We start from the raw sequence: 20,086 nt of genomic DNA on the forward strand, positions 1-20,086 counted from the left end.
CTCTGGATGACCGTCAGCTACAGAATTCTATCTGGCCACCAGGGGGCACTCGTCACTGAAGTTCAGAGAAATCCTTTCCTTTGACCAGGGCTTTCGGTCTCTTTTTCATTTGGGCTTCGTCAGCTCCTTCTAGATTTTACCTTCAGTTAAAAGAGTTTCCTGATTTAAACTCTTACTTTTCAGTTTGTCCTGATTCTTCATAAAATACTTCTGCTTTTTCTGTCTTTGGATCTGATTCTGCCCACCTTTGAATACTGACCTTTAGATCCTGGCCCTGGGGGCTCTTCCCTTCATTAGTTCTGATCTATGTACTGTGATGGTATTTTAGGTGTATTCCTATATAATGTGAACTATATATATTTGAACTAGATATACATGGACATTGTTAAAGAGTAAAAGTATCTTCAAACTGATACCGAGAGGATGATATCTGTCGTGCAAATGATCCCAGAGAAAGCCTCCATCAGGTAAGCCGTATAAAATAACGTGGCTCCCATTCGGCAGGTGGGAATTTAGGAACTTCAGAGACTCCATGACTTTGGAATAGAATTGCTCAGGAGTGGTCATTTCTGGGACCGGGTCAATCTTCCTGTTGGTAAAATAAACAGAAAACATCTTAGTAGACTACAAGGATAGATGCATGCAAATATAAAATACCTGCCCCCTGAAACCCCTTTCTCCGCCCTCCCTGGGTGGTTATGGTGCTATTTGCAAAGTATTCTTGGCTTCCTGTCTCCCTTGTGGTTGGGTGGGCCATGTGGCTGGTCTGCCTATGGGTTGTAAGAAGAAATGACGTATGTCATGTTTGGTGGAATGAGAGCTTCTAGAATGCTCTTTTTCTTTGCCATGGGTCTGGGCAATGTTCTACATAGCAGTTACTTCACCAGTCTGAGTCCTAGAACAGTCACATGATGATTTTTGATAGATATGTCGTGTGAGTCAGAAGTAAAGGTTTGTTGCTTTATTCTATGAAGATTTTAGGGACTGTGTGATCCTGTAGCATCACCTCACCTATCCTGACTGACACACGCAGTGAATGGAATCAAAGGAGTCTGGTGTTGATTAGCATTTGTTTGACACTTTGAGGTCTGCAACTTGGTCTTTAAGACTTTCCACATATACTACAGTCAGGGAAACAGAATTTCACGGAGAAATGAAGTTACATTATGGGTCCACAATGTATCCTTCCTTTTTACACCGAATTTGAACCTTCATGAATTTCTTGATAGACTGCTATTTCAGGCTATATCCCTGTAATGCTATCTGCCAACAGGCAATTCCATTTTGCATTAATGTCTTTCTTTTCATACTGTATTCCCCCAAAATAAGACCAGGTCTTATATTAGTGTTTGCTCCAAAAGACACATTAGGGCTTATGCTCAGAGGATGTCATCCTGAAAAATCATGCTAGGCCTTATTTTCCAGTTAGGTCTTATTTTCGGGGAAACACGGTAGTAGTGCTTGTGCTCTATAGAGGATATTTGAAATTTTAAATTATATTTTTCTCTTCTTGTTTCATAAAAGTTAGTGAGAAAAGGAAAAGAAAGTTTTGAAAGTAGTTACAAGAGCATGGGCCTAAAAATCAAAGAATTTAAGACAAAGATGGAAATCACAAGTGAGCTGAAAGTAGCAAATTTTTAGTTTCAATCAGACATTTTTTTAATTTAAGCTGGTTGACTTTGGTTTGGAAAAAAGCAAATATAAGTAATGTACAAATAAATATATTCTACAAATACACTGTTGAAAATTACTCGTAAATTTCTTTTTTTTTCCTTCCTTCTTTCCTTCCTTCCTTCCTTCCTTCCTTCCTTCCTTCCTTCCTTCCTTCCTTCCTTCCTTCCTTCCTTCCTTCCTTCCTTCCACCTTACAAGGCAAGGTGTAAATAGGGATGTTAGAATATTTTTTGGCTTTACTACATAAGTCTATTATTGTTCATTTTTTTTGCATATTTGACTTTTGGCCACACTTTCAGGAACACCTCAAGTTCAAATTAAGTACTAACCTGTACTTACCTGATAGTATGGATTCTCTAAGGTTCTCATCTACTCGAGGCTCTAAACTGCCTGATGTTATCCTGAATGGAATAATGCTATAACTTGTTTTCTATTTTGAGTCCTTACAATTCCAAAGTTTGGAATAATCCTATAATGGGTTGCATAGCATCCCTCAGAATATGACCTTATTTGGAGCAGATGTAATTAGTTAAGATGAGGTTATATTGTATTAGGGTGGGCGCTAACTCCAATACTAGTGTCCTTATAAGACGAGGAGAGGACACACAGACACACACAGGGAAGAAGGTCATGTGAATATGGAGGCAGAGGATGGAGTTATGCTGCCACAAGCCAAGGAATGCCAAGGGTGGATAGAAGCCACCAGAAGCATGAAAGACAAGGAAAGATTTTCCCCTAGACTCTTCAGAGGGAGCATGGCACTTGATTCTGGACTTCTAACCTCCAGAACTGAGAGAGAATAAATTTCTGTTCCTTCAAGTCATCCAGTTTGTGGTACTATGTTACAGGAGCCCTGGGGAACTTAATACAGATTTCAAACCAGGAAAAGTAAGTCCGTTACATACAGGCTGGACCCAAGGCATAAGTGACATGGCAAGACGGGACAGAAAGAGGTCCCCAGGGATATCTACCATTCTTACTTTTAAGGGAGGTCCTAAAAGGACATTGTCAATATAATTTTGCAGGGACTTTTTCAAAATGTATCAAAATTTGAAGTTGACTTACTCTTGACCTTGAAATTTGACCTTCAGAAAGTTGTTCTATAGTAAAATTTCCACAAATGTACATACAAATTGCAACACTGCTTGGAATAGTATAAAACTGGAAAAAGCTAAAAAGCCTGCCTGCATACATTGTAGGAAATCCATGCCGTAGAATGCTATGCTGCTGTTAAAAAGAACGGAGCAACTAGATGTAGGTGATTGTTGCTCAACATCCTGAGTGCACTAAATGCCACTGACTCATTGTTCACTGTAAGATGATTAATGTTACATTATGTGAACTTCACCTCGATAAAATAAAAAAGAATGAAGTAATCTGTGTGTATTAGCACGGAAGGACTGCTAAAAAGTGTTGTTTATCGAAAAGAACAAATGGCAGAGCAGTAAGCACAATTATTTAATTTCAATGAATATTAATAAATATGTAAATTAGAATTTGCATAGAAAAAATCTGGCTGCAAATGCATCAAACTCTCACGATTGGTTAACTTGGAGAAGGTCTGAGCTGTCTCTCCAACCACATGCAATCAAGATGAATTAAGACGGAGAAAGTCTCCCTGACCCCCTATTTGATGATTATTTTTTGGTTAGAGACACAACCGTGATGATAAACAAAGAATCTGAGCTAATTCGTACTTCTGAAAGGGGCACCCCCCCAAATTAAGCAAGCACAGCCAAAATGGCTAATGACTCCGTGAGATCACGACGGAAGCCTTGGTGCTGCTAATGAAATGGTTTCCCATCATCTTTGCCCCATCGTGTAAAGCCACTTAATTTACACGTGTGTCGTAAAACCCTATGTGCATGGCAAAATTAACCAATTCTTAGCTCAGACAAGGGCAAAAGGGTGTAAGTGACAGATGGAGGAGCAGCCCTTCTAGACGCCGTAGAAGATGCCTTCTGGCTTCTCAACGCCAGTTTGATCTGTTAGTTCTAGTACATTGGTGACCCGAGAGTCCCAGTGGTTTGGGAAACGCCTCCTAGGCCTTCATTGGTGTCAGTCAAAGGCTGAATGGGTTGAGCTGGGAGCGTCTAACCCTTTTTCAGGTGTCCTGGAGCCCAGTGTCAGGGCCACTTCGCCATCCTGGCTTTGCCTATCCATCTCGGTGCCCTGTATCCCCCTTCACACGCCAGCAAGCTCCTGGCAGTCACTCAGATGGAGAAGTGAAGGGTTTGCCAAGTTTACAGAGGAGAACTGGCCTGGGGGGCACAACGCTTACGCCAGGGAACATAATGAGAGATAAGTCGGTGCCCCACCGCTGTGCTCTCACACCTGTCAGGAACACACGGCCGGGCCTGGAACAGATAAACAGCCTTGCCCCTTGGGGGGCTCAGGGCCTGTCTTTGTCCTAATGAATTGTGTCTGATCATGCAAAATATGCCTAATGATTTGGGTACAGGGCTGTGATCATTTCATTACCCAGGCAGGTATTCCAACCAGGTTTCACCTGGCTGACACCAGAGAGAGGTGCCCCCTTGCAAGGAAGTGGAAAATGCGGAGAAACCTGCTGTGGAAAAAGTTTCCCAAAACCAGAGTGAAAGCCCTGAGACCTGTCATAACTGAGAGCTCAGACCTCCTCACTCACAGCTAGCATTTGAATTTCGAAACACCCAGGTAATAGAATTAGCCCATTTCCTCAGGCCAGCCAGTTGTAATCACATCACGGACCTTCCACCCAATGCCCCCGAAGAAGCATCTTGACACAGCCTGGGAATGGAGTGGGGACTCCTGGGCCCATATTCCCCCAAGCATAGAGATCCTGGGTCCCTTACGTGGCTGTGGCCTGGGTGGGAAACTCCTTATCATTTCCTTGGCCACCAGGCCTCCATGGAGGAGGCCGGGAGAGCAAATTCCTCTGAGTAGCAGCTGTACCCTTTCCCTTTTCTGGGGGTTTCCTGCCATTTGATTGGGTAGGATGCGTTGTGTCTGGGCAGCCCCGGCTCCGTGCATCGGCACCTTGGCTGACCGCTTTAGTGCAGCGCCAATCAGCCGTCCGGGGCGACTTCTGAAGCACTGGTGTTGCAAAAACAAATATTCAGGGCCCGGGGCACACAAACACCCTATGTGGTGTGGTCCTGGCTCTCTCGTGTGAAAAGTATACAGTTTATAATTTCTAGGTCCACTATAGAAAATGGAACCATGTCAATTTGTGTGGCTAGTGCTAGGTGCTTTTATAATGCGATCACATTTCCAGCAATGATGGTGTTGTTTTCGGGGCTGGCGTGTTGGGATGTTGGGGAAATGTTGTCACCACCCTTTATGATCTCAGGGTCTGAAGGCCATTCCCGTTTCCCATTGCTCCCCTGCGACCTCAGGTTCTGGAGCGGTAGGTCACTCACATTTGCCCCATTTCCTGGAATCTTTCTCCTTCTGTATCACGCACATGCTTTCATGGGCAATGATAGAAAAGTCCAAGGAAGCTGGTTAGGCCAAATTGAATAGTTACAATGCAAAAGTGAGGTTTGTCGCTATTATTTTCTCTGTTTCTTGAACTTCAGACACTAAGAGCTATCTTCTAATCATGACCTTCATTCATTTACCAAGTATTTACTGAATAACTACATGAATTTAGAGAATTGAGAGAGATGCATATATGGGGTCTGACAATTAAGTTTGCAAATTAATCCTAGAAAAAGTGCTAATACCTCATTGCTGAATATCACTATGGTCACCTTCAAAGTATTCCCCTTGGGAAGCTGTGCACCGATGCCAGCTCCTAGTCCACCCTTCAAAGCAATTTTGGAACTCTTTTTCTGGAGTGGCCATCAGAGCTGTCATCGTATTACCCTTGATGTCCTGAATGTCATCAAAATGTCTTCCTTTCAATATTTCCTTTATCTTTGGGTAAAGAAAGAAGTCATTGGGGGCCAGATGAGGTGAACAGGGAGGGTGTTCCAATACACTTATTTGTTTACTGGCTAAAAACTCCCTCACAGACAGTGCCGTGTGAGCTGGTGCATTGTCGTGATGCAAGAGCCATGAATTGTTGGCGAAAAGTTTAGGTCGTCTAACTTTTTCACACAGCCTTTTCAGCACTTCCAAATAATAAACTTGGTCAACTGTTTGTCCAGTTGGTACAGATTCATAATGAATAATCCCTCTGATATAAAAAAAGGCTAGCAACATCGCTGCAACAAGTTCTTAAACTTAATTGTCAGACCACATCATTGGCATTATTTTGGAAAGAGACAGCATCGTCATCAAAAAAAAAAAAAAAGAGAAAAGTCAAGCAAATATCCCCAAACTTGTTCCAGGATGGACTTATTACACAACTCATTGCTGGCGTGAGCTTTTTATGAAATCACTTGCTCATTTTGGGTTATCCACTCCACCTTGACATTCTGGCAGATGGGGAGGTGTAGTTGCCATCTGTCTTTATTTTTCTACCCCCTCCACAGGACATTGCAAAGTGGGCATCACAGGGACATCCCTCGCTGCCAACTCCTTCTTTCCCCCAAATGCTTGCTGCTTCTTTGCCCAGATCCTGGCAGGGGAGAGGCTGGCACAGGTCTCAGGCTGATGGCTGCCTGCCCTTTGGCTCTTTGGGAAAAGAAAAGCAGGAGTGGACTGCTTTGTGAAAAGGCAAGCAGGTTCCACTGGAGAAGGTCAGCTCCAGGGATTTTTGGCTCTTGGAGTCAAAGCCTCTCTCTGCAGGTGTTTTTGACTCAGTGTGACAGTTTGTTCCTGTCCCCTCAGGGCTGATCTGACCCAGGTTCCATAAGCAGCTTGATGTGAAGGACTGTGGCTTCCTTGCCATGTATCCCTGAGCCTGGCACGGAGCTTGGCACACCATAGGTGCTCAATACATACCACTGAATGCATAAAAGAAAGTAAATCAGGCCTGTGTGGACTACAGAAAGAGCACAGCAGTTCATCAGGGAACGTGGTTTGGCAGTCAGCCTTGCTGCTCAAGACAGTGGAAGCAAGGCCTTCACATTGCAGACACTCAGCTTCCTCATCTGTAAAATGGGGACCATTGTACTTGCCTCTTGGCTGCTGTGGGGATGAGATGACATAGAAAGTGGTGTAGCTCTGGGCTCCTGGCAGGTTTTGGGGCTATTTGCTCTTTACCAGAGAGTTCCAGGTGGTTTATCACCGAGGTTGAGACTTGGGCCCAACGTGTAGCCTTGGCAAACTTGGGGTTCTGGGGGAGAGCAGTGAACAAGCTTAGGGGGTGCCAAGGCAGAGTCTGGCACATAAACATCTCTGGATCACAGTGTGGTATCCCCTGACCCGAACTCACTTCCCTGCTAGGTCTACACCTCCTTCACCGTAAGTTGTAGGGCTCTCATGGAGGTGTACATGAGGTGTCTCATGGAGGTTCACATGTGTAGCATGAGGGCAAGCACAGGTTAATAAGGTTGAACTGGGAAGTAGGGAAACCAATGGGTGGGCAGTGAGCAGGACGGCCTGCTTCTAGCCCGACTTGGGGTGGGTCCAGCTCTGTCACTAGTCAATTAATTGGGCAAGTCATGTGACTTCTCTTGGCTTTCCGTTACTGTTTTCTAAAATGGTAGCTGGGTGGCTATTGGGGAGTTGTTCTAAAGCCGATGTCACCTTTTTTATTCTTTTTGGCCCTGATCACAGGACAGATGACATTCACATGTGTAGCATATTCTTAGGGATATACACAGATTTTGAGAAACCTTCCAAACTAAGGCATTCAACATTTTGAGATCATTACTGCTAGTAGCAGGTTAGCAAAACCACTTCCTTACCAGGGGCCATGGGCATAAATAGGATTGGCCATGAATTATGTGCAGTTTCTTTGCAAGCACTCTAAGTCTAGGGTATCTCTGCCACGTGAGCAAGTATATGAAAATATGAATGAGGGAGCTGTCCTCCTGGGGTAGCTGGGATTCTGCCTTATTTTATTGAAAAAGTCATGATTCTCCATCTTGGATGCTTGGATAGCAGGAGTATATTTCTCGTGACACCGCTCAGAACTGATCGTGGCACACCCACTGATGAATCAGAGTAAAGAATTCAGGGGTCAGATTTTTTTAAAAAAGGGTTTTTCAGCTTTACGGGTTGGATTCGTTGATTTCGCGTGTGTTTAGGACTTCTTCAGGTAGAGAAATTCAGTTCAACAGCCGGCTACTGTGACGGAGGGGAATGGAGTGGAGAAGAGGTGGAAGCCCAGAGTCAAACAATTTTTGAAACCTTCTTTCTCAGTAACTCACCTGCCACAGACATCATTTCCAATCATGGCGTATATGACGATGGCTGGATGGTCCAACAGCTCTTTCCTGGACAAACTGAGAATCCACAGACGGAATCGGAACGTCAAACACTTGCAAACCTAGCTTTGTAACCCATGTCACAGGCTGGGCCTGTGAAAGAATCTTTGTATGGCCACCCTCTGGGTAACTTTTTGCTACTTTTCTTTCATTGTAGTATCACTGTTCCCATTCCCCCATCTTCTCTATGGTCTGTAACCCACTTTCCCATCAGGGAAGGACCACCTAAAGGCATAGAATTGAAAAGAGTGGATTGAAGTCTCCAGTAGGGGGATACGCTACCACCTTCTTAGCATCTTTCACAGCTCTTGTCATCAATCAACACAGGTGAATTACCTGGGTTACGTATGTCCAGATTCATTAAGACCTCCTGACAGTGGTGAGCCTGTAGTTAACTTTGAAAAATCAGGGGTTTCTCAAAGTTTCTGTTCTGAGCACCCAGGCTCTTGCTTCTTACTTTTAAGTAAAAAATGAGCACAAAATTGTTTTCTCGTTCATAAAGCGGGAATATGAAACACTCCTTTTTGTCTTTTTCAGATTCTTTGGTCAGATCTCAGTTTTATCCACATCACATGAATTTTTATGATACTTCTTCAAGGCCTATGCAAAGTAATCACTTCCAGGGCTCACTGGCCCACAAAGGGATAATCTCCCAGTGTTTGCAAAGTGACTAGCACGCTACTGCTGCTCAGTAGAAGTGATTAGACAACAGAGTTTTCATTCATTTTTCAAAATGAGAAATCTAATTTAAAAACAACTTCTTACATCCCTCTTCCACTTACCTTTCTATAAATCTCTCCAGGTTTTGGGAGGATGCACCTGAATAATTAAAATTAATAATTAAAGTTAGTGAGTTCAATTCAACACTGTCAGTGTGAGAGTCTGATTGACTGAAATCATGGAGGAAGCATTATTGTACAATCAGAGGTCGTCCACACCCTCATGCTGATGAGAACAACTTCCCCTTGGAACTCTCCTTAGTGGGTCTTATGTCAACTTGGCCTTATATTAATATAACCCCAAAGTCTTTGGACTCACAGGTCTTAAGAGAGTTCCTAAACATGCATGAGGATGCTTTCTAGGAGCTGTGAGAAAAAGGTATCTATCTATCACCAGTGAGAGAACGCACCCAGAGGGAAGAGAGAACAGGAAAAAGGATCCTTTGAGAACTACCCATCTCCCTAGAGAGCCCCATGAATCGCCTGTTGGCGTTCCTGCTCACTACTGAGGTTCCTCCTGCTGGCTGTCCTGTGCAGGGTTCAGTGTGTAAGGTTGATACAGCTCAACCCCTATAATGACATACATGGCCACCCTCCCTCATCGCTGCTGCCACCTGTAATGTAGCTCTTATGTGAAAGTGGCATTGTTTGCATACTCATTTGATTGTAGATACTCTGTTAAGCACTTATATTATTAGTTCATTTAGGCCTTAGCACAACTGGGTGAGATAGGCACGTAGGATCCCCATTTTATAGATGGGGAAACTGAGGCCCACTCAAGTGACTTGCCGAAAGCCACACAACTAATACTTTGTAGAACTGCAATTCAAGCCCTCTCCCTTCTGCCTGCAATATTAAGCGCCGTGTGAAATTGCTTCTCTAGGCTGGAGTCTAGAAAGAGTGAACCCAAGTGGGAGTTTTTTGTCCCTTGGAGGCTGGTCTGCAGTAATAAGTGAGTTAATCCTCAGGTGGGTGGGGTAGCTCGAGCGACAAGGAAGCATCTCCAGTAACTTCTAGCTGTGGAAGCTCGGGGAGCAGGCACATTTGATGACAGAGCCAATGTATGTTCTTACAGATCCACATGGGACGAGGGCAGTGCACTGCAGTGAGGGGCATGCTGGCACATGTTCCCTTGAAGCTGTGTGACCATGCGGTGACCGCCTCTTTGTCACATGCAACTAGATGCAAGCTGTATGGGCAGCGTTGATGCTCTCTTGGCTGATTCAGGAATGTTAGTACCTTACATCAATAATGCTTAATTACGTTTTTTTGATGGGGTAAAATATACAATGTATAAATGTTACCATATTAGCCTGTTTTGAGTGTACAATTCAGTGGCATTAAATACATTCACACTGTTGTGCAACCATCACCACCATCCAGCTCCAGAATTTTTCCAACATCCCCAGTTGAAGGCTGGTACCCATGAAAGAATAACTCCCCATTCACGCCTCCCCAGCCTCTGATAACACCATTCTACTTTCTGCTTCTATGAATTTAACTATTTTAGGAACCTCGTCTAGGTGGAATCATACAATATTTGTCTTTTTGTGTCTGGCTTATTTCACTTAGCATGATGTTTTCAAAGTTCATCTATTGGGAGCATGTGTCAGAATTTCCTTCCTTTCAAAGTTGAATAATTACGTTCCATATTGTGTTTATCCATTCATCTGTTGATGGGCATTTGGATTGTTCCCACCTTTTGGTTATAGTGAATCACGCTGCTGTGAACACCAGTGTGGAAGGGTTTGTTTAGGTCCCTACTTTCAGTTCTTTTAGGTACATACCTAATTGAAATTGCTGGACCATATGGTAACGCTGTTTAATCCTTTTGAGAAACCACCATGCTGTCTTTATTTCCTTTTTGCAGTGAGGAAGGATATTATTAAATATGCACACGAGCATATAAATTATGAATAGTCAGTCCCTCTCAGCATGCGTGTGCTCATTCACCCTCTCCATTCATTTGCTGAGCACCTACCGTGTGCCTGACACACAGTAGGGAATGAACACTATACCTGAGGAGTAGCACCTGTGGGGTAGACACAAAATGGAGTTCTCATGCAAGGTTTAATGCACAGCCAAGCCTGTACGTGAAAAGAGGAAAACCCAACATGATTTGAGCCTATGATCTTGGCTCAGAGAAGGTACCGGATTTTACAGTACTGAGTCCTAAATGTGGAGACTCAAAGTATTCCTGGGTGTGAGATCGCTCCCTACTGTTCTCCAGAGGGGTGAGAAGCAGGGCAGTGTTGATGCTGGTGTGGCACCCTACAACGGCGCGCTCAGCTTGCCAGCTGCGTTCTTCATTCAGTTCTAGCCCCACACGCTCAACTTCCTGTTTTCAGTAAGATATTAAATCAAGAGGTGTTTAATTCTCACTCTTTGATTGGCGTCTTAATGAGAAATGAAAAGTAATGAAAGCTCAAGCCGTGAGTGGGGGGAAAAGAAATGAAGGACAAGGTCAGGCCAATAATTTTTCTCGCTATCCAGAGAACACCTGGGAATTTGAGGTGCAGGTCACCCACTGAGCTTGAGGAAAATGAAAATGAAACTCTGTCATGGCATGCCACGTGGTCAGCCTCCCCCTGTGCCACACCACCCACATGCCAGGACAAGGGTGGCAGGCCAGTGGCAACCAGTTGTGGTGGATTTTCAAATAGCAATTACAAACATCCGCTCCAGGACAGAGGAAGTGCCGACTCTTCTTTACCCAAATGTTTATTTTTTCTTCTTCGGGTGGCTATTCATCATATGAGCACAGAATTTTCTTTGCTCCAAAGTTGCACCTTCCAGGATTTCCATTTCCTTTCGGAAATGGCAGTTTTATGTAATTAGTTTTTGTAATTCCCACCTCACTTTCTCTTCTTAATTCTCTTTTCCTGTTCTGCGATTCTTTTGCCAGGCCCATCAACATTTTCTGTCTCTCCCTCCCAGCCTCTATTGTCTTTCTTCTCCTGCATATGGACTTCTTCTCAGCCACTGATTTTGCTGTGGCTGCTGCTAGAATTACAGAAAACACTTAGACGCAGTCGGAACTAGAAGATGTGAGCAGGAAAGAGAGCTCTTAGACTGTGGGGTGTGATAAAACAAGGCGCGCCTTTAAAGAACTGGCACTACCCTTTAGAGGTTCGTGCTCAGGTCTCTACAATTATAGCTCCGAGAAATGGCAAAGGTTTGACTATGAAATCGGGGCATTTCATTTATTTGCCGTGGTGGTTTAATGAAGAATCTACCTGTCCCTAATTAAAGAAAGAAAAGGGTCTTTACTGGCCATCAAAGTCTGAATTCTGGCTCATCCAAGCCCTTTGGAATAAGGCATAGTGCATTATAGGAACAGAGGAAAGGTTTGACGGAATCTCAGCATTGGCTGTCCTTCCGTAAATAGGTCGCGGCTTCCATCTCCCCTGCTGGTCAGCGTGGACCACAGGGGCAAGCACTTCCTGTTCTGTGCACCCAAGTCAACTGGTAAGACACTTTCAAAGGTCTTCTCCTGAGCTTATAACTTCCGTGCCCGGCTCAGAGCAGGTGTTCAGTCTCCAATTCTTTATGGAGAGAGATGGGGGCATATTTAAGTATAAGTCTTCAAAAATTAGGTAATTCATTAGTTTGGTAACATTTATTAAGTGCTTACTATATGCCAGGCATTGTAATAGATGCTGGGAACATATATGTAAATAGAAAAGACATAGTTCCTGTTCTTATGAAGCTTAGAGTTATTAAACAAGGAATGAACTTGGAGTGTTAGGGATTCGGAGAACCCCTGAAGAAGTGGTGTCAAGCTGGGTACTCAAAATAGGTGTTTCCTTTCTTAGAGCCCCAGGATAAGAACTTGTTAATTAGTTCCCAACAAAACGCCTGATGCTTTTTACACATGGCTCAGAAACAAATCTCTAGTTTTCCTATTGCCACCTTGGTTACAACTATCTGAATAGGACAAGGGCAGATACAGGTTTTGAGTTGTGAAGCTTATAGAATTTGGGGGATCCTTTGTAAGGAAACAAACGTAAAACACAAAAATGAGACCTGATGTAAAGGAAAGCCAGAGTGAAAAGAGACAAGGTCTTAACCAATTGGGGTGAAATATCCCGGGCATTTTGGATATTACAGGACTCCAAGCCTGGTATTTTTGTCTTACCGTGTTTCCTTGAAAATAAGACCTAACCGGAAAATAAGCCCTAGCATGATTTTTCAGGATGACATTCCCCTGAACATAAGCCCTAATGTGTCTTTCGGAGCAAAAATTAGCATAAGACCAGGTCTTATTTTTGGGGAAACGCAGGAGAAGGCAGTCAGCCTGGTTAGGTTCATTACGTTCAAGTGGCAAGTTCTACCCAGCCTTCTTCGAAGTTGTAACTTCAACGTCAGTTCCATTTGCAAAGCCTGTGTAGTGTTATTTTGAGTTGTCTCATGTCTGGGCCATTGAGTGCCCATCCTGAGACCTGGACAGTGGACTGTGTCTGAGTTCAGGCCTCAGAATCTTGAGCCTGTGCTTGCGGTTCAGATCCACGCGCTTGCAGCTCAAGAGTGAGCCCAGCAGTTCACAAACAACTGTATGGGGCTGCTTTCCCCAGCAGATCCCATCCATGACCCGTCACCTTGGGACTTTCTGATTCCCTGCCCTCCTCTCTTTGGTCCTAAAGCCCCAGCTTTCATTCTCCCACCCTCCTTTTTCTGTCCCACTTTCCTTTTGCTTGTGGCAAATGCATTCACGATAGGACCTAGCTCTGGGAGGACAGAGTGAGAAAATAAGCAATGGTGGGGTTTGCTTGCTCCCCCCTCCTGGAACCATAGCTCTTCCAATGGGAAAGGCAGTCCCCTATCCCCCTCAGAATTTTAGGCATCTGCAAGCCCCCACTGGAACTGAGTCGCTACCAGGAGACCTCTTTCCCACTTCTAGAGTGTGAGCTACAGGTTTTATTCTGACAGTGTCTCTGTGTCACTGTCCACATCTGGGTTTTGGGCAGCGCTGTGTCTGGTTTCAGGAGATAGCAGAGGATACGTAAACGCTAACCGCACTGCTGGTTTGGTGGTACTCCTAATTCGGTACTCCTTCTTCAAACAACCTGCCACTGTTTACTTTCCAGAGATCCTCCAATAATTGCTCCACGTATCCCGTGCAGGTTTCATAGCTGCATTCAGTGGGACAGATGGGGGAAGTATGCTTACGCTTCTGTACCCGGAACCAGAAACCGTTATAGAAACCAGAGTGCATTATAGAGACTACAAAACGTTCATGGAAAATGTGTCACACAACGACCTAAAATACATCTAATAATGTTACTTAACTTTAATCAGATTTAAAATAATGCAGATTTTGCTTGTGTTTTCATACTTCAGGAAGCATTGTGAAGAGCATGATTTGTATAATCCAGTTAAAAAAATCTGCCGTGAGAAATTTAAATTCCTTCTTTTCTCTAAAAATGTTTGCTTGCAATCAGCAGAAACATTCAGACTAAGATACTGACCTTGAACTCAGAATAGTGGGTGCTTGATAATTGTTTGTTGTGACACTTGCTGGTGATGTTTCTTCTACTGAAAATGCTTTCAAATTCGTAAGTGTGGTTCTGAATTTCCGTGACAAACTAGGAAAATGATTCTCCCAAACATATATTTGTAAAAGAATGTAAGACCTTCCCAGTGTCGCTCTGCTCCTCTCAAAACTGCCGTAGCTTCCAAGTAGCCTTCGGCCACGCGGACCTCGCCCCTTCTTCCCCAAAGAGGATTTTGCCCTCGGAGCCTCTGTGCACTGAGTCACCATCTCCCTATGCTTTTTGGATTCCTATTTCGTTCTGCAGGGTTCTCTGCCCAAATGTACCTTTTCTGTGAAGCTGTCCTCCCTTTCTCCAGGCAGAGTTAAATCCTCTCACTCCCAGAGACCTCTATGTTAGCGTCATTTTACAAGCACCGTAACTCTTTCCTTATCTGTCTTTCTTTCCCAGGTAGTTATGATCTCCTTGAAGACAGGGGCTTTGTCTTGTTCAGCTTTCTATTTCTAGCATGCATTGCGATATTGAAGGGGAACCAGAGGGAGCAGTGGGGGCAAAACCAAGGGGAAAAGGAGAGGAAGGAAAGTAGAAGAGAAGGCCAGGGGTAAGAGGCACATCCCAGGATGCTTTGGAGCTGATAAAAACCCAGCAAGTTCATTTATCAACACACATAGCAGTGAACTTTCCCCGTGGTATCCCTTATCTCAAGCCCAAAACAAAAGGGATCTATTGAAAAGAGAGCCCCTCCACCCCCCCCCCCAGGACATCAGGAGCCCTTGCCATTGACAATTATGTGAAAAAAAATGTCAGATATTTGCTTCTGAATTTGCCCTCTGCAGGTGTGCAGACTCAAGAGGTACAGGATGAAACTCTTGACCTAACAGAAGAATCTAAAGCACACATTCTTCAAACTGCAATGGTTTGTCAGGTGCCCTCCTCCTAGCTGGAGGCGTTGCATGGAACGAGGAGAATCCACAAAGGTTAGCATAGAGAAATGCTAGGAAATACTTCCCCTTGGACTGGAACGTCTCTGTTGTTTTGTGATTCTTTGAAACTGAAAGCCTTGAAAGTATTAAAAATAGAAATAATGCCCCCTAATAAAAGGTGGGAAATACGTTCTTTGACATGAAATGTGTCACATTGAAATGTTTGTATTTCAAAAGTTTCTACTGTCATTAAGCATTGTACCTTTGAGATACAGTTGGTCCTTAAGAGAAATAGCAAGCCTTGATGTCTGCAGGCATTGAGTGTATCTGTAAATATACGATTCTTGTCTTTTAGATCGAGCATCTCAGACACTTTCATATACTGGCCTGAAGTTTGCCCTATTTTCCAGTTTCTCCAGCTCTTCAGATTCTCTCCCATTCTCTTTGGTTTAACCAAAGCCCAAAGATGAGAGCCAGCAAGATGAAGTTTTTTTTGGGTGTGGAAAATAGAAGTTAAGGGGTTCAAGATCAAATTTGGTGTGCAGCAAGAGGAGTAGGGGTGGGTTTGGGTAGGTGAGGCTGCAAACACATGTACTTCAGCAAAGTGTAAAAATTCTCCATTTTTCATATATATATATACTTTCAGTTAGTCCCCTGCTCCCAGTATGTGAGTGAGCATAAGGGGGGAACAAAGAGGGGTGACCACTCATGGTATGGATGGATGATTGGGCCCCAGAAAAACCATGCTCTTAAGCACTTTTGACTTTCTGAAAGCAGAACAACCCCAAACAGGTGTTTATACCAAGGTTTTGCTAAAGTTGCAAAAACAAAATGAGTAAGGCTGCCAGGGACCAAGACGTCCTATTCCAAGCTAGTAGAGTGTTTGGAAAGTGCAAAGAGATCCCATGTGTATCCCGTGTGTATCCTATACGCCCATCCGAGGCCCCCTCCCAGGCGTGGAGATTTCGAGGCTGGGGGCTGGGATTTGTTTGTTTCTTAAAGCAGGTGAGCCTTGCTTATTTTGAAAGTAAGAACCTTATGAATTTTTATTTCCTTAAAAACACATATTGGAAACCACTTTAACATTTGTTTTTCTTCTACCCTTTATTTTAAATGAAGCGTAATCTTGCTAATCATGCTTTTTGCCCATCACAGAGGTATTCAGGTTGGCAAAAGATTACTGTGTATGTACTTTTCTTCTCTTCAAAGGTTAAATGTAACTTGGGCGTCATTTAGGTTAAAAAAAAAAGTGTGTGGGGTTGACAAGTCCCTACTGCGGGCAGCAGATGCTGAGCTCAGTGCAGGGAGTATGCCTGTGCTCCCCTCCCTACCCCCCACGGCTCATTGTCAGACTAGGAGCCAGACTTACAGCAAGCAGCTCAGCTACTGAGGAAAGTACAGCAGGAGACGCAGGACCAGAGGGTCGGGGTGCTGGGGTGAATGAGGGGGAACGAGGGCCAGCAAGGACAGTGAGGGCTGAAGAAAAGCTCATATTCCCTGAGTCCTCACTGAGCTTGTGGCCCGGAGGCATGGAACATGCAGCTTGGGCACAGGCGATGGTTTTGGGGTCCACCTTTGCCGCAATGTCCTTCCCAGCTCATACTCCCTGGCACCCATGCTTAAAGGTCTAGCTTCTGAGGAGTGAGCATCTTTGCTAGAGAGAAGGTGAAACTCCTTGTCTGCTTCTGCTCCTTCCGGTATGTTCTGCAGCTCCCAGCTCAAGCAGCCCAGGCTTGTTCTCTCAGAGCACCTCCCTCCCCACAGAATTCACCATCTGCCCCTCCAGCCTTCAGGGGTCCTCTGCTGCCCCACATTCAGCTCTCACACCCCTCAGCCTTTTCCTCACAGGGGATCCCTGGGCCCACTTCCCAGGCTGTCCCCGTCTGCCACTGGCAGTCTCAGACCTGCCATCTACCCGTTTCCATCACTTTCTACTCCTATCCCTAGGCTAGGTTTTCCTCCCAGAGGGTGCCCCCTTCTTTCTGCCATCTTCTCCAGGCTGGAATGGCGGTCCCTCACCCATTCCCATTACCTTCCTACGTGCCTCTGCCCCAAGGTCTGGAGATCGAACCCTAGACGCCCCTCTTTCTGTCCTTGAACCCTGGGAGCCACGGCCTTCCTATCATGGACGTGTGTCTTTTAAATTTACTTTTTTCAAATCTACTTGTTAAAAAAAAAACTATCTTGAAAAAGTGACTGATTTTTAAAAATGCTGAGTAAATAATAGGACAGGTGGTAGGTGGAGTTAGCAGTGAGGATGGCCCCACGAGGTTCAGGTGTGGACTGTTATTCCCCCACTGTGCAAAGTGGCCCCACCTGGGTTTTCTGGTGAATTCCACAGGGTCATGTGACATTGTTTAAGAAATTGACTTATTAGGGAAATGGCAAACTTGCAAGGCTGGGCTCGATCCCTGAACCTCATCATCCCACTGAGTTGGGGTGCAGCTTCTTCCCCATCAGGATGAGTGAAGATGGTCCATGGGAACTAGCTTGTTGTCTAGGCAACTCAGAATGAGATCCGGGGTCACCTTTGGCAACTGTGCTCATTGAACCATGATCCCCAGTGTACAGAAGCAGAGACAGGCCAGAGAAATTAAATGATTTGTCGAAGTCTCACACCAATCCCAGGACCCAAAGTTAAAACCAGTCAGCTATTTATACTGCAAAAAGAAGAAGATTTTATGAAGGGAAAAGCAGGGAAAAACTCTGCTCCTTTCTCTGGGCCTCACTTTGCACCTGTGAGAAGTAAGGTGATGTTCAGTGAGGAGCTGGTTTTGACCGTTCCCCTTCAAAGTACTGGTCTCCTCCCTCCATCCCCCCAGCTGTGGTCTTGGCATATCAGAAGTTGTGAGAACCCCTGCAAACCCCGTTTGCAGATTGTAAGGATGTAGAGAAAAGTTTACTGTGCCTAATCCCCATGCCAGAGAATTAGTGCCCAAATTAAAGGTCACTTGGACATTTTACATTTTAAAATGCTTTGTAGTCACTGTCAATGGTTCATGGTAGAGGTAGCTACAGAAACTTTTGAGATCTCGTACCTAAATATCAAGACGAAAATCGGAGCTGTTTCTTTAATTCTTACTATATAATTTTAAAGAAACGCTTTAATATTCCATTCAACTCTTTCTACCCTTCCTCCTCTTTCTCTCTCTCGCTGGTTCTGAAAAATAAGTGTAGTCATAAATATGCAGGATGTAGAAAGCTGACTTTTCTTATGTCTAATAAAAACCTTGGGGAGTGATTGAAATTACTTGGCGCGGGGTAGTTGGGTTACATGCTGCATAATATTGAAAGGAAATCCATAGTGGGGAGAAGCAACGGAGAACAGGAAGAGGGGCTGGAGAATCAAAAAACCAGAGCATTAAATAATGAGTAACTAGAAGAAACTAAAAAAAAAAAAAAAAGTCCTCTTATCTACATTCTTAGAAATTTAGTCAAGCAGCATTTTCAAAGAAGTTATACCAAAGTGTACACATTCCATTTCTAAGGATTGTATATTTAAAGAAAAGGAAGGAAATAATAATCTCACCTGCCCTCCTGACACCTATTCAATTAGACAAAAGTCTGACAGAAGCCACAGGTTTTGATCAAATTTTGACCTGCGTGGTTTTTCACGATTAGGCTCTCCTCCCATCTCCTTTTTTTGTTGTTTTGTTTTATTTTCCTCTTTTATCTCCACAGTCTGAATTTTAAAGGAATTCTGTCAAGATGGCATACCATGAAAAGGAGAAATGTTTGCTATAAATTGTACTGAGTACTCTTTGCAGTGTCTTTTGGATTTTATGAAAGATTGCTGTATTTATTGTGGGTAGAAAGCGATGTTGAGTTGACATGTCTGGGTCTTGTGAAGAGAGCGATGCTGGTGCTCTGGGCGCATGGATAGAATGCAGCTCACAGCCTGCCCTTCTGGCCGGACCCGACTGCTTATTCCTCACCCAAACCCTATACTGTCGGCTATGGGGCCTCCGAAAGGCCCTTCACTGTTCTTAGACCCAGTTTCTTTCTAGGGTTTTTAAAAAAGCATATTTATATATAAAAATAAAATCTTTGGGAAACAGAAAAGTAAAAAAAAAATAAAAAATGCAGCACCCATAATTTATCACACATAATGATTTTGGTGTGTTTTCTTATTCTTATGTACAGCTGTTTTTTCCTCTTTTATTTTAAAAAATACGGTAGAAATTTAAGCATACGATCCAACTTTGTGTCCTGATTTTTCTTGTGGCAGTGTTTTGTCTTTCTAAACAAAAATATATGAACTTTCCATCATCACTTTGCAGAGCTGCATCACATTCCACACAGGTGTTTTTGTTCGTTGTTTTTCAGTCTACACTGACAGGCAACTTTTGACAGTGTAGTGACTGTCTGAATAGTTCACTAAAGGGAAAGAGAAAGTGAACAGGGGGCCGATATTCACTTTGTGTCTGTGATGGTTCAGAGCCAGTCGATGGTAACTTTCCAATAAACTGTGGGTCGTGTTCATATGCAGCGAGGTGAGGACAATCTCTGTCCGTAGATTATTTCAGATCATAGACCAGTGACTGCTTTATCGTTGTTGGTGTCTGAGTGGAGTGAGACAAGCTGGGTACAAAACCCAGCACTTGTAACATACTGTCTGATCCGGGACCAGGCTCTTGGTCTCTCTATGCTTGTTTTCTTAACTCTAACAGTGTGGATTCCTTATATTTCCTCAACTTTGAGAAATATAGTTTAACAAATTTAATACTGGGTGGAGTACTGCAGTCAATGAGTGCATTGTAAGTTTCCCTCCCTCAACACTCCCCGGAGCTATTACAATCAGTAGTATCTTTGAACTGAAGAAATACAATATTTGCCTTACGGTTTGTTGAAAGGATTCACTGAAATGTTATACACCAAGTACTCTTAGCACTTGGTAAGAGATTAGGAAACATCAGCTATTATTTTATCAGCATCACAAATACGTCGTTCTTAGAATAGAACATTGATTCCGTATAG

The 20,086-nt window shown here is 43.8% G+C and overlaps 1 protein-coding gene across 2 annotated transcripts in view; it reads right to left on the minus strand.

Moving 5' to 3' along the window:
• Positions 1–20,086, minus strand: part of AOAH (acyloxyacyl hydrolase) — a 132,910-nt gene that overhangs the window by 22,908 nt on the left and 89,916 nt on the right. The window contains exons 14-16 of one of the 2 annotated variants that reach the window (XM_019726325.2): positions 8,758–8,794; positions 7,919–7,993; positions 417–589 (exon numbers count right to left, since the gene is read on the minus strand). In XM_019726325.2, the coding sequence (XP_019581884.2) occupies positions 417–589; positions 7,919–7,993; positions 8,758–8,794 (285 nt within the window). The remainder of the gene's footprint in view (positions 1–416; positions 590–7,918; positions 7,994–8,757; positions 8,795–20,086) is intronic. The other variant, XM_074341003.1, reaches the window with a different exon arrangement.

Source organism: Rhinolophus sinicus, linkage group LG09, assembly GCF_036562045.2.
Source record: "Rhinolophus sinicus isolate RSC01 linkage group LG09, ASM3656204v1, whole genome shotgun sequence".
NCBI lineage: Eukaryota > Metazoa > Chordata > Mammalia > Chiroptera > Rhinolophidae > Rhinolophus > Rhinolophus sinicus.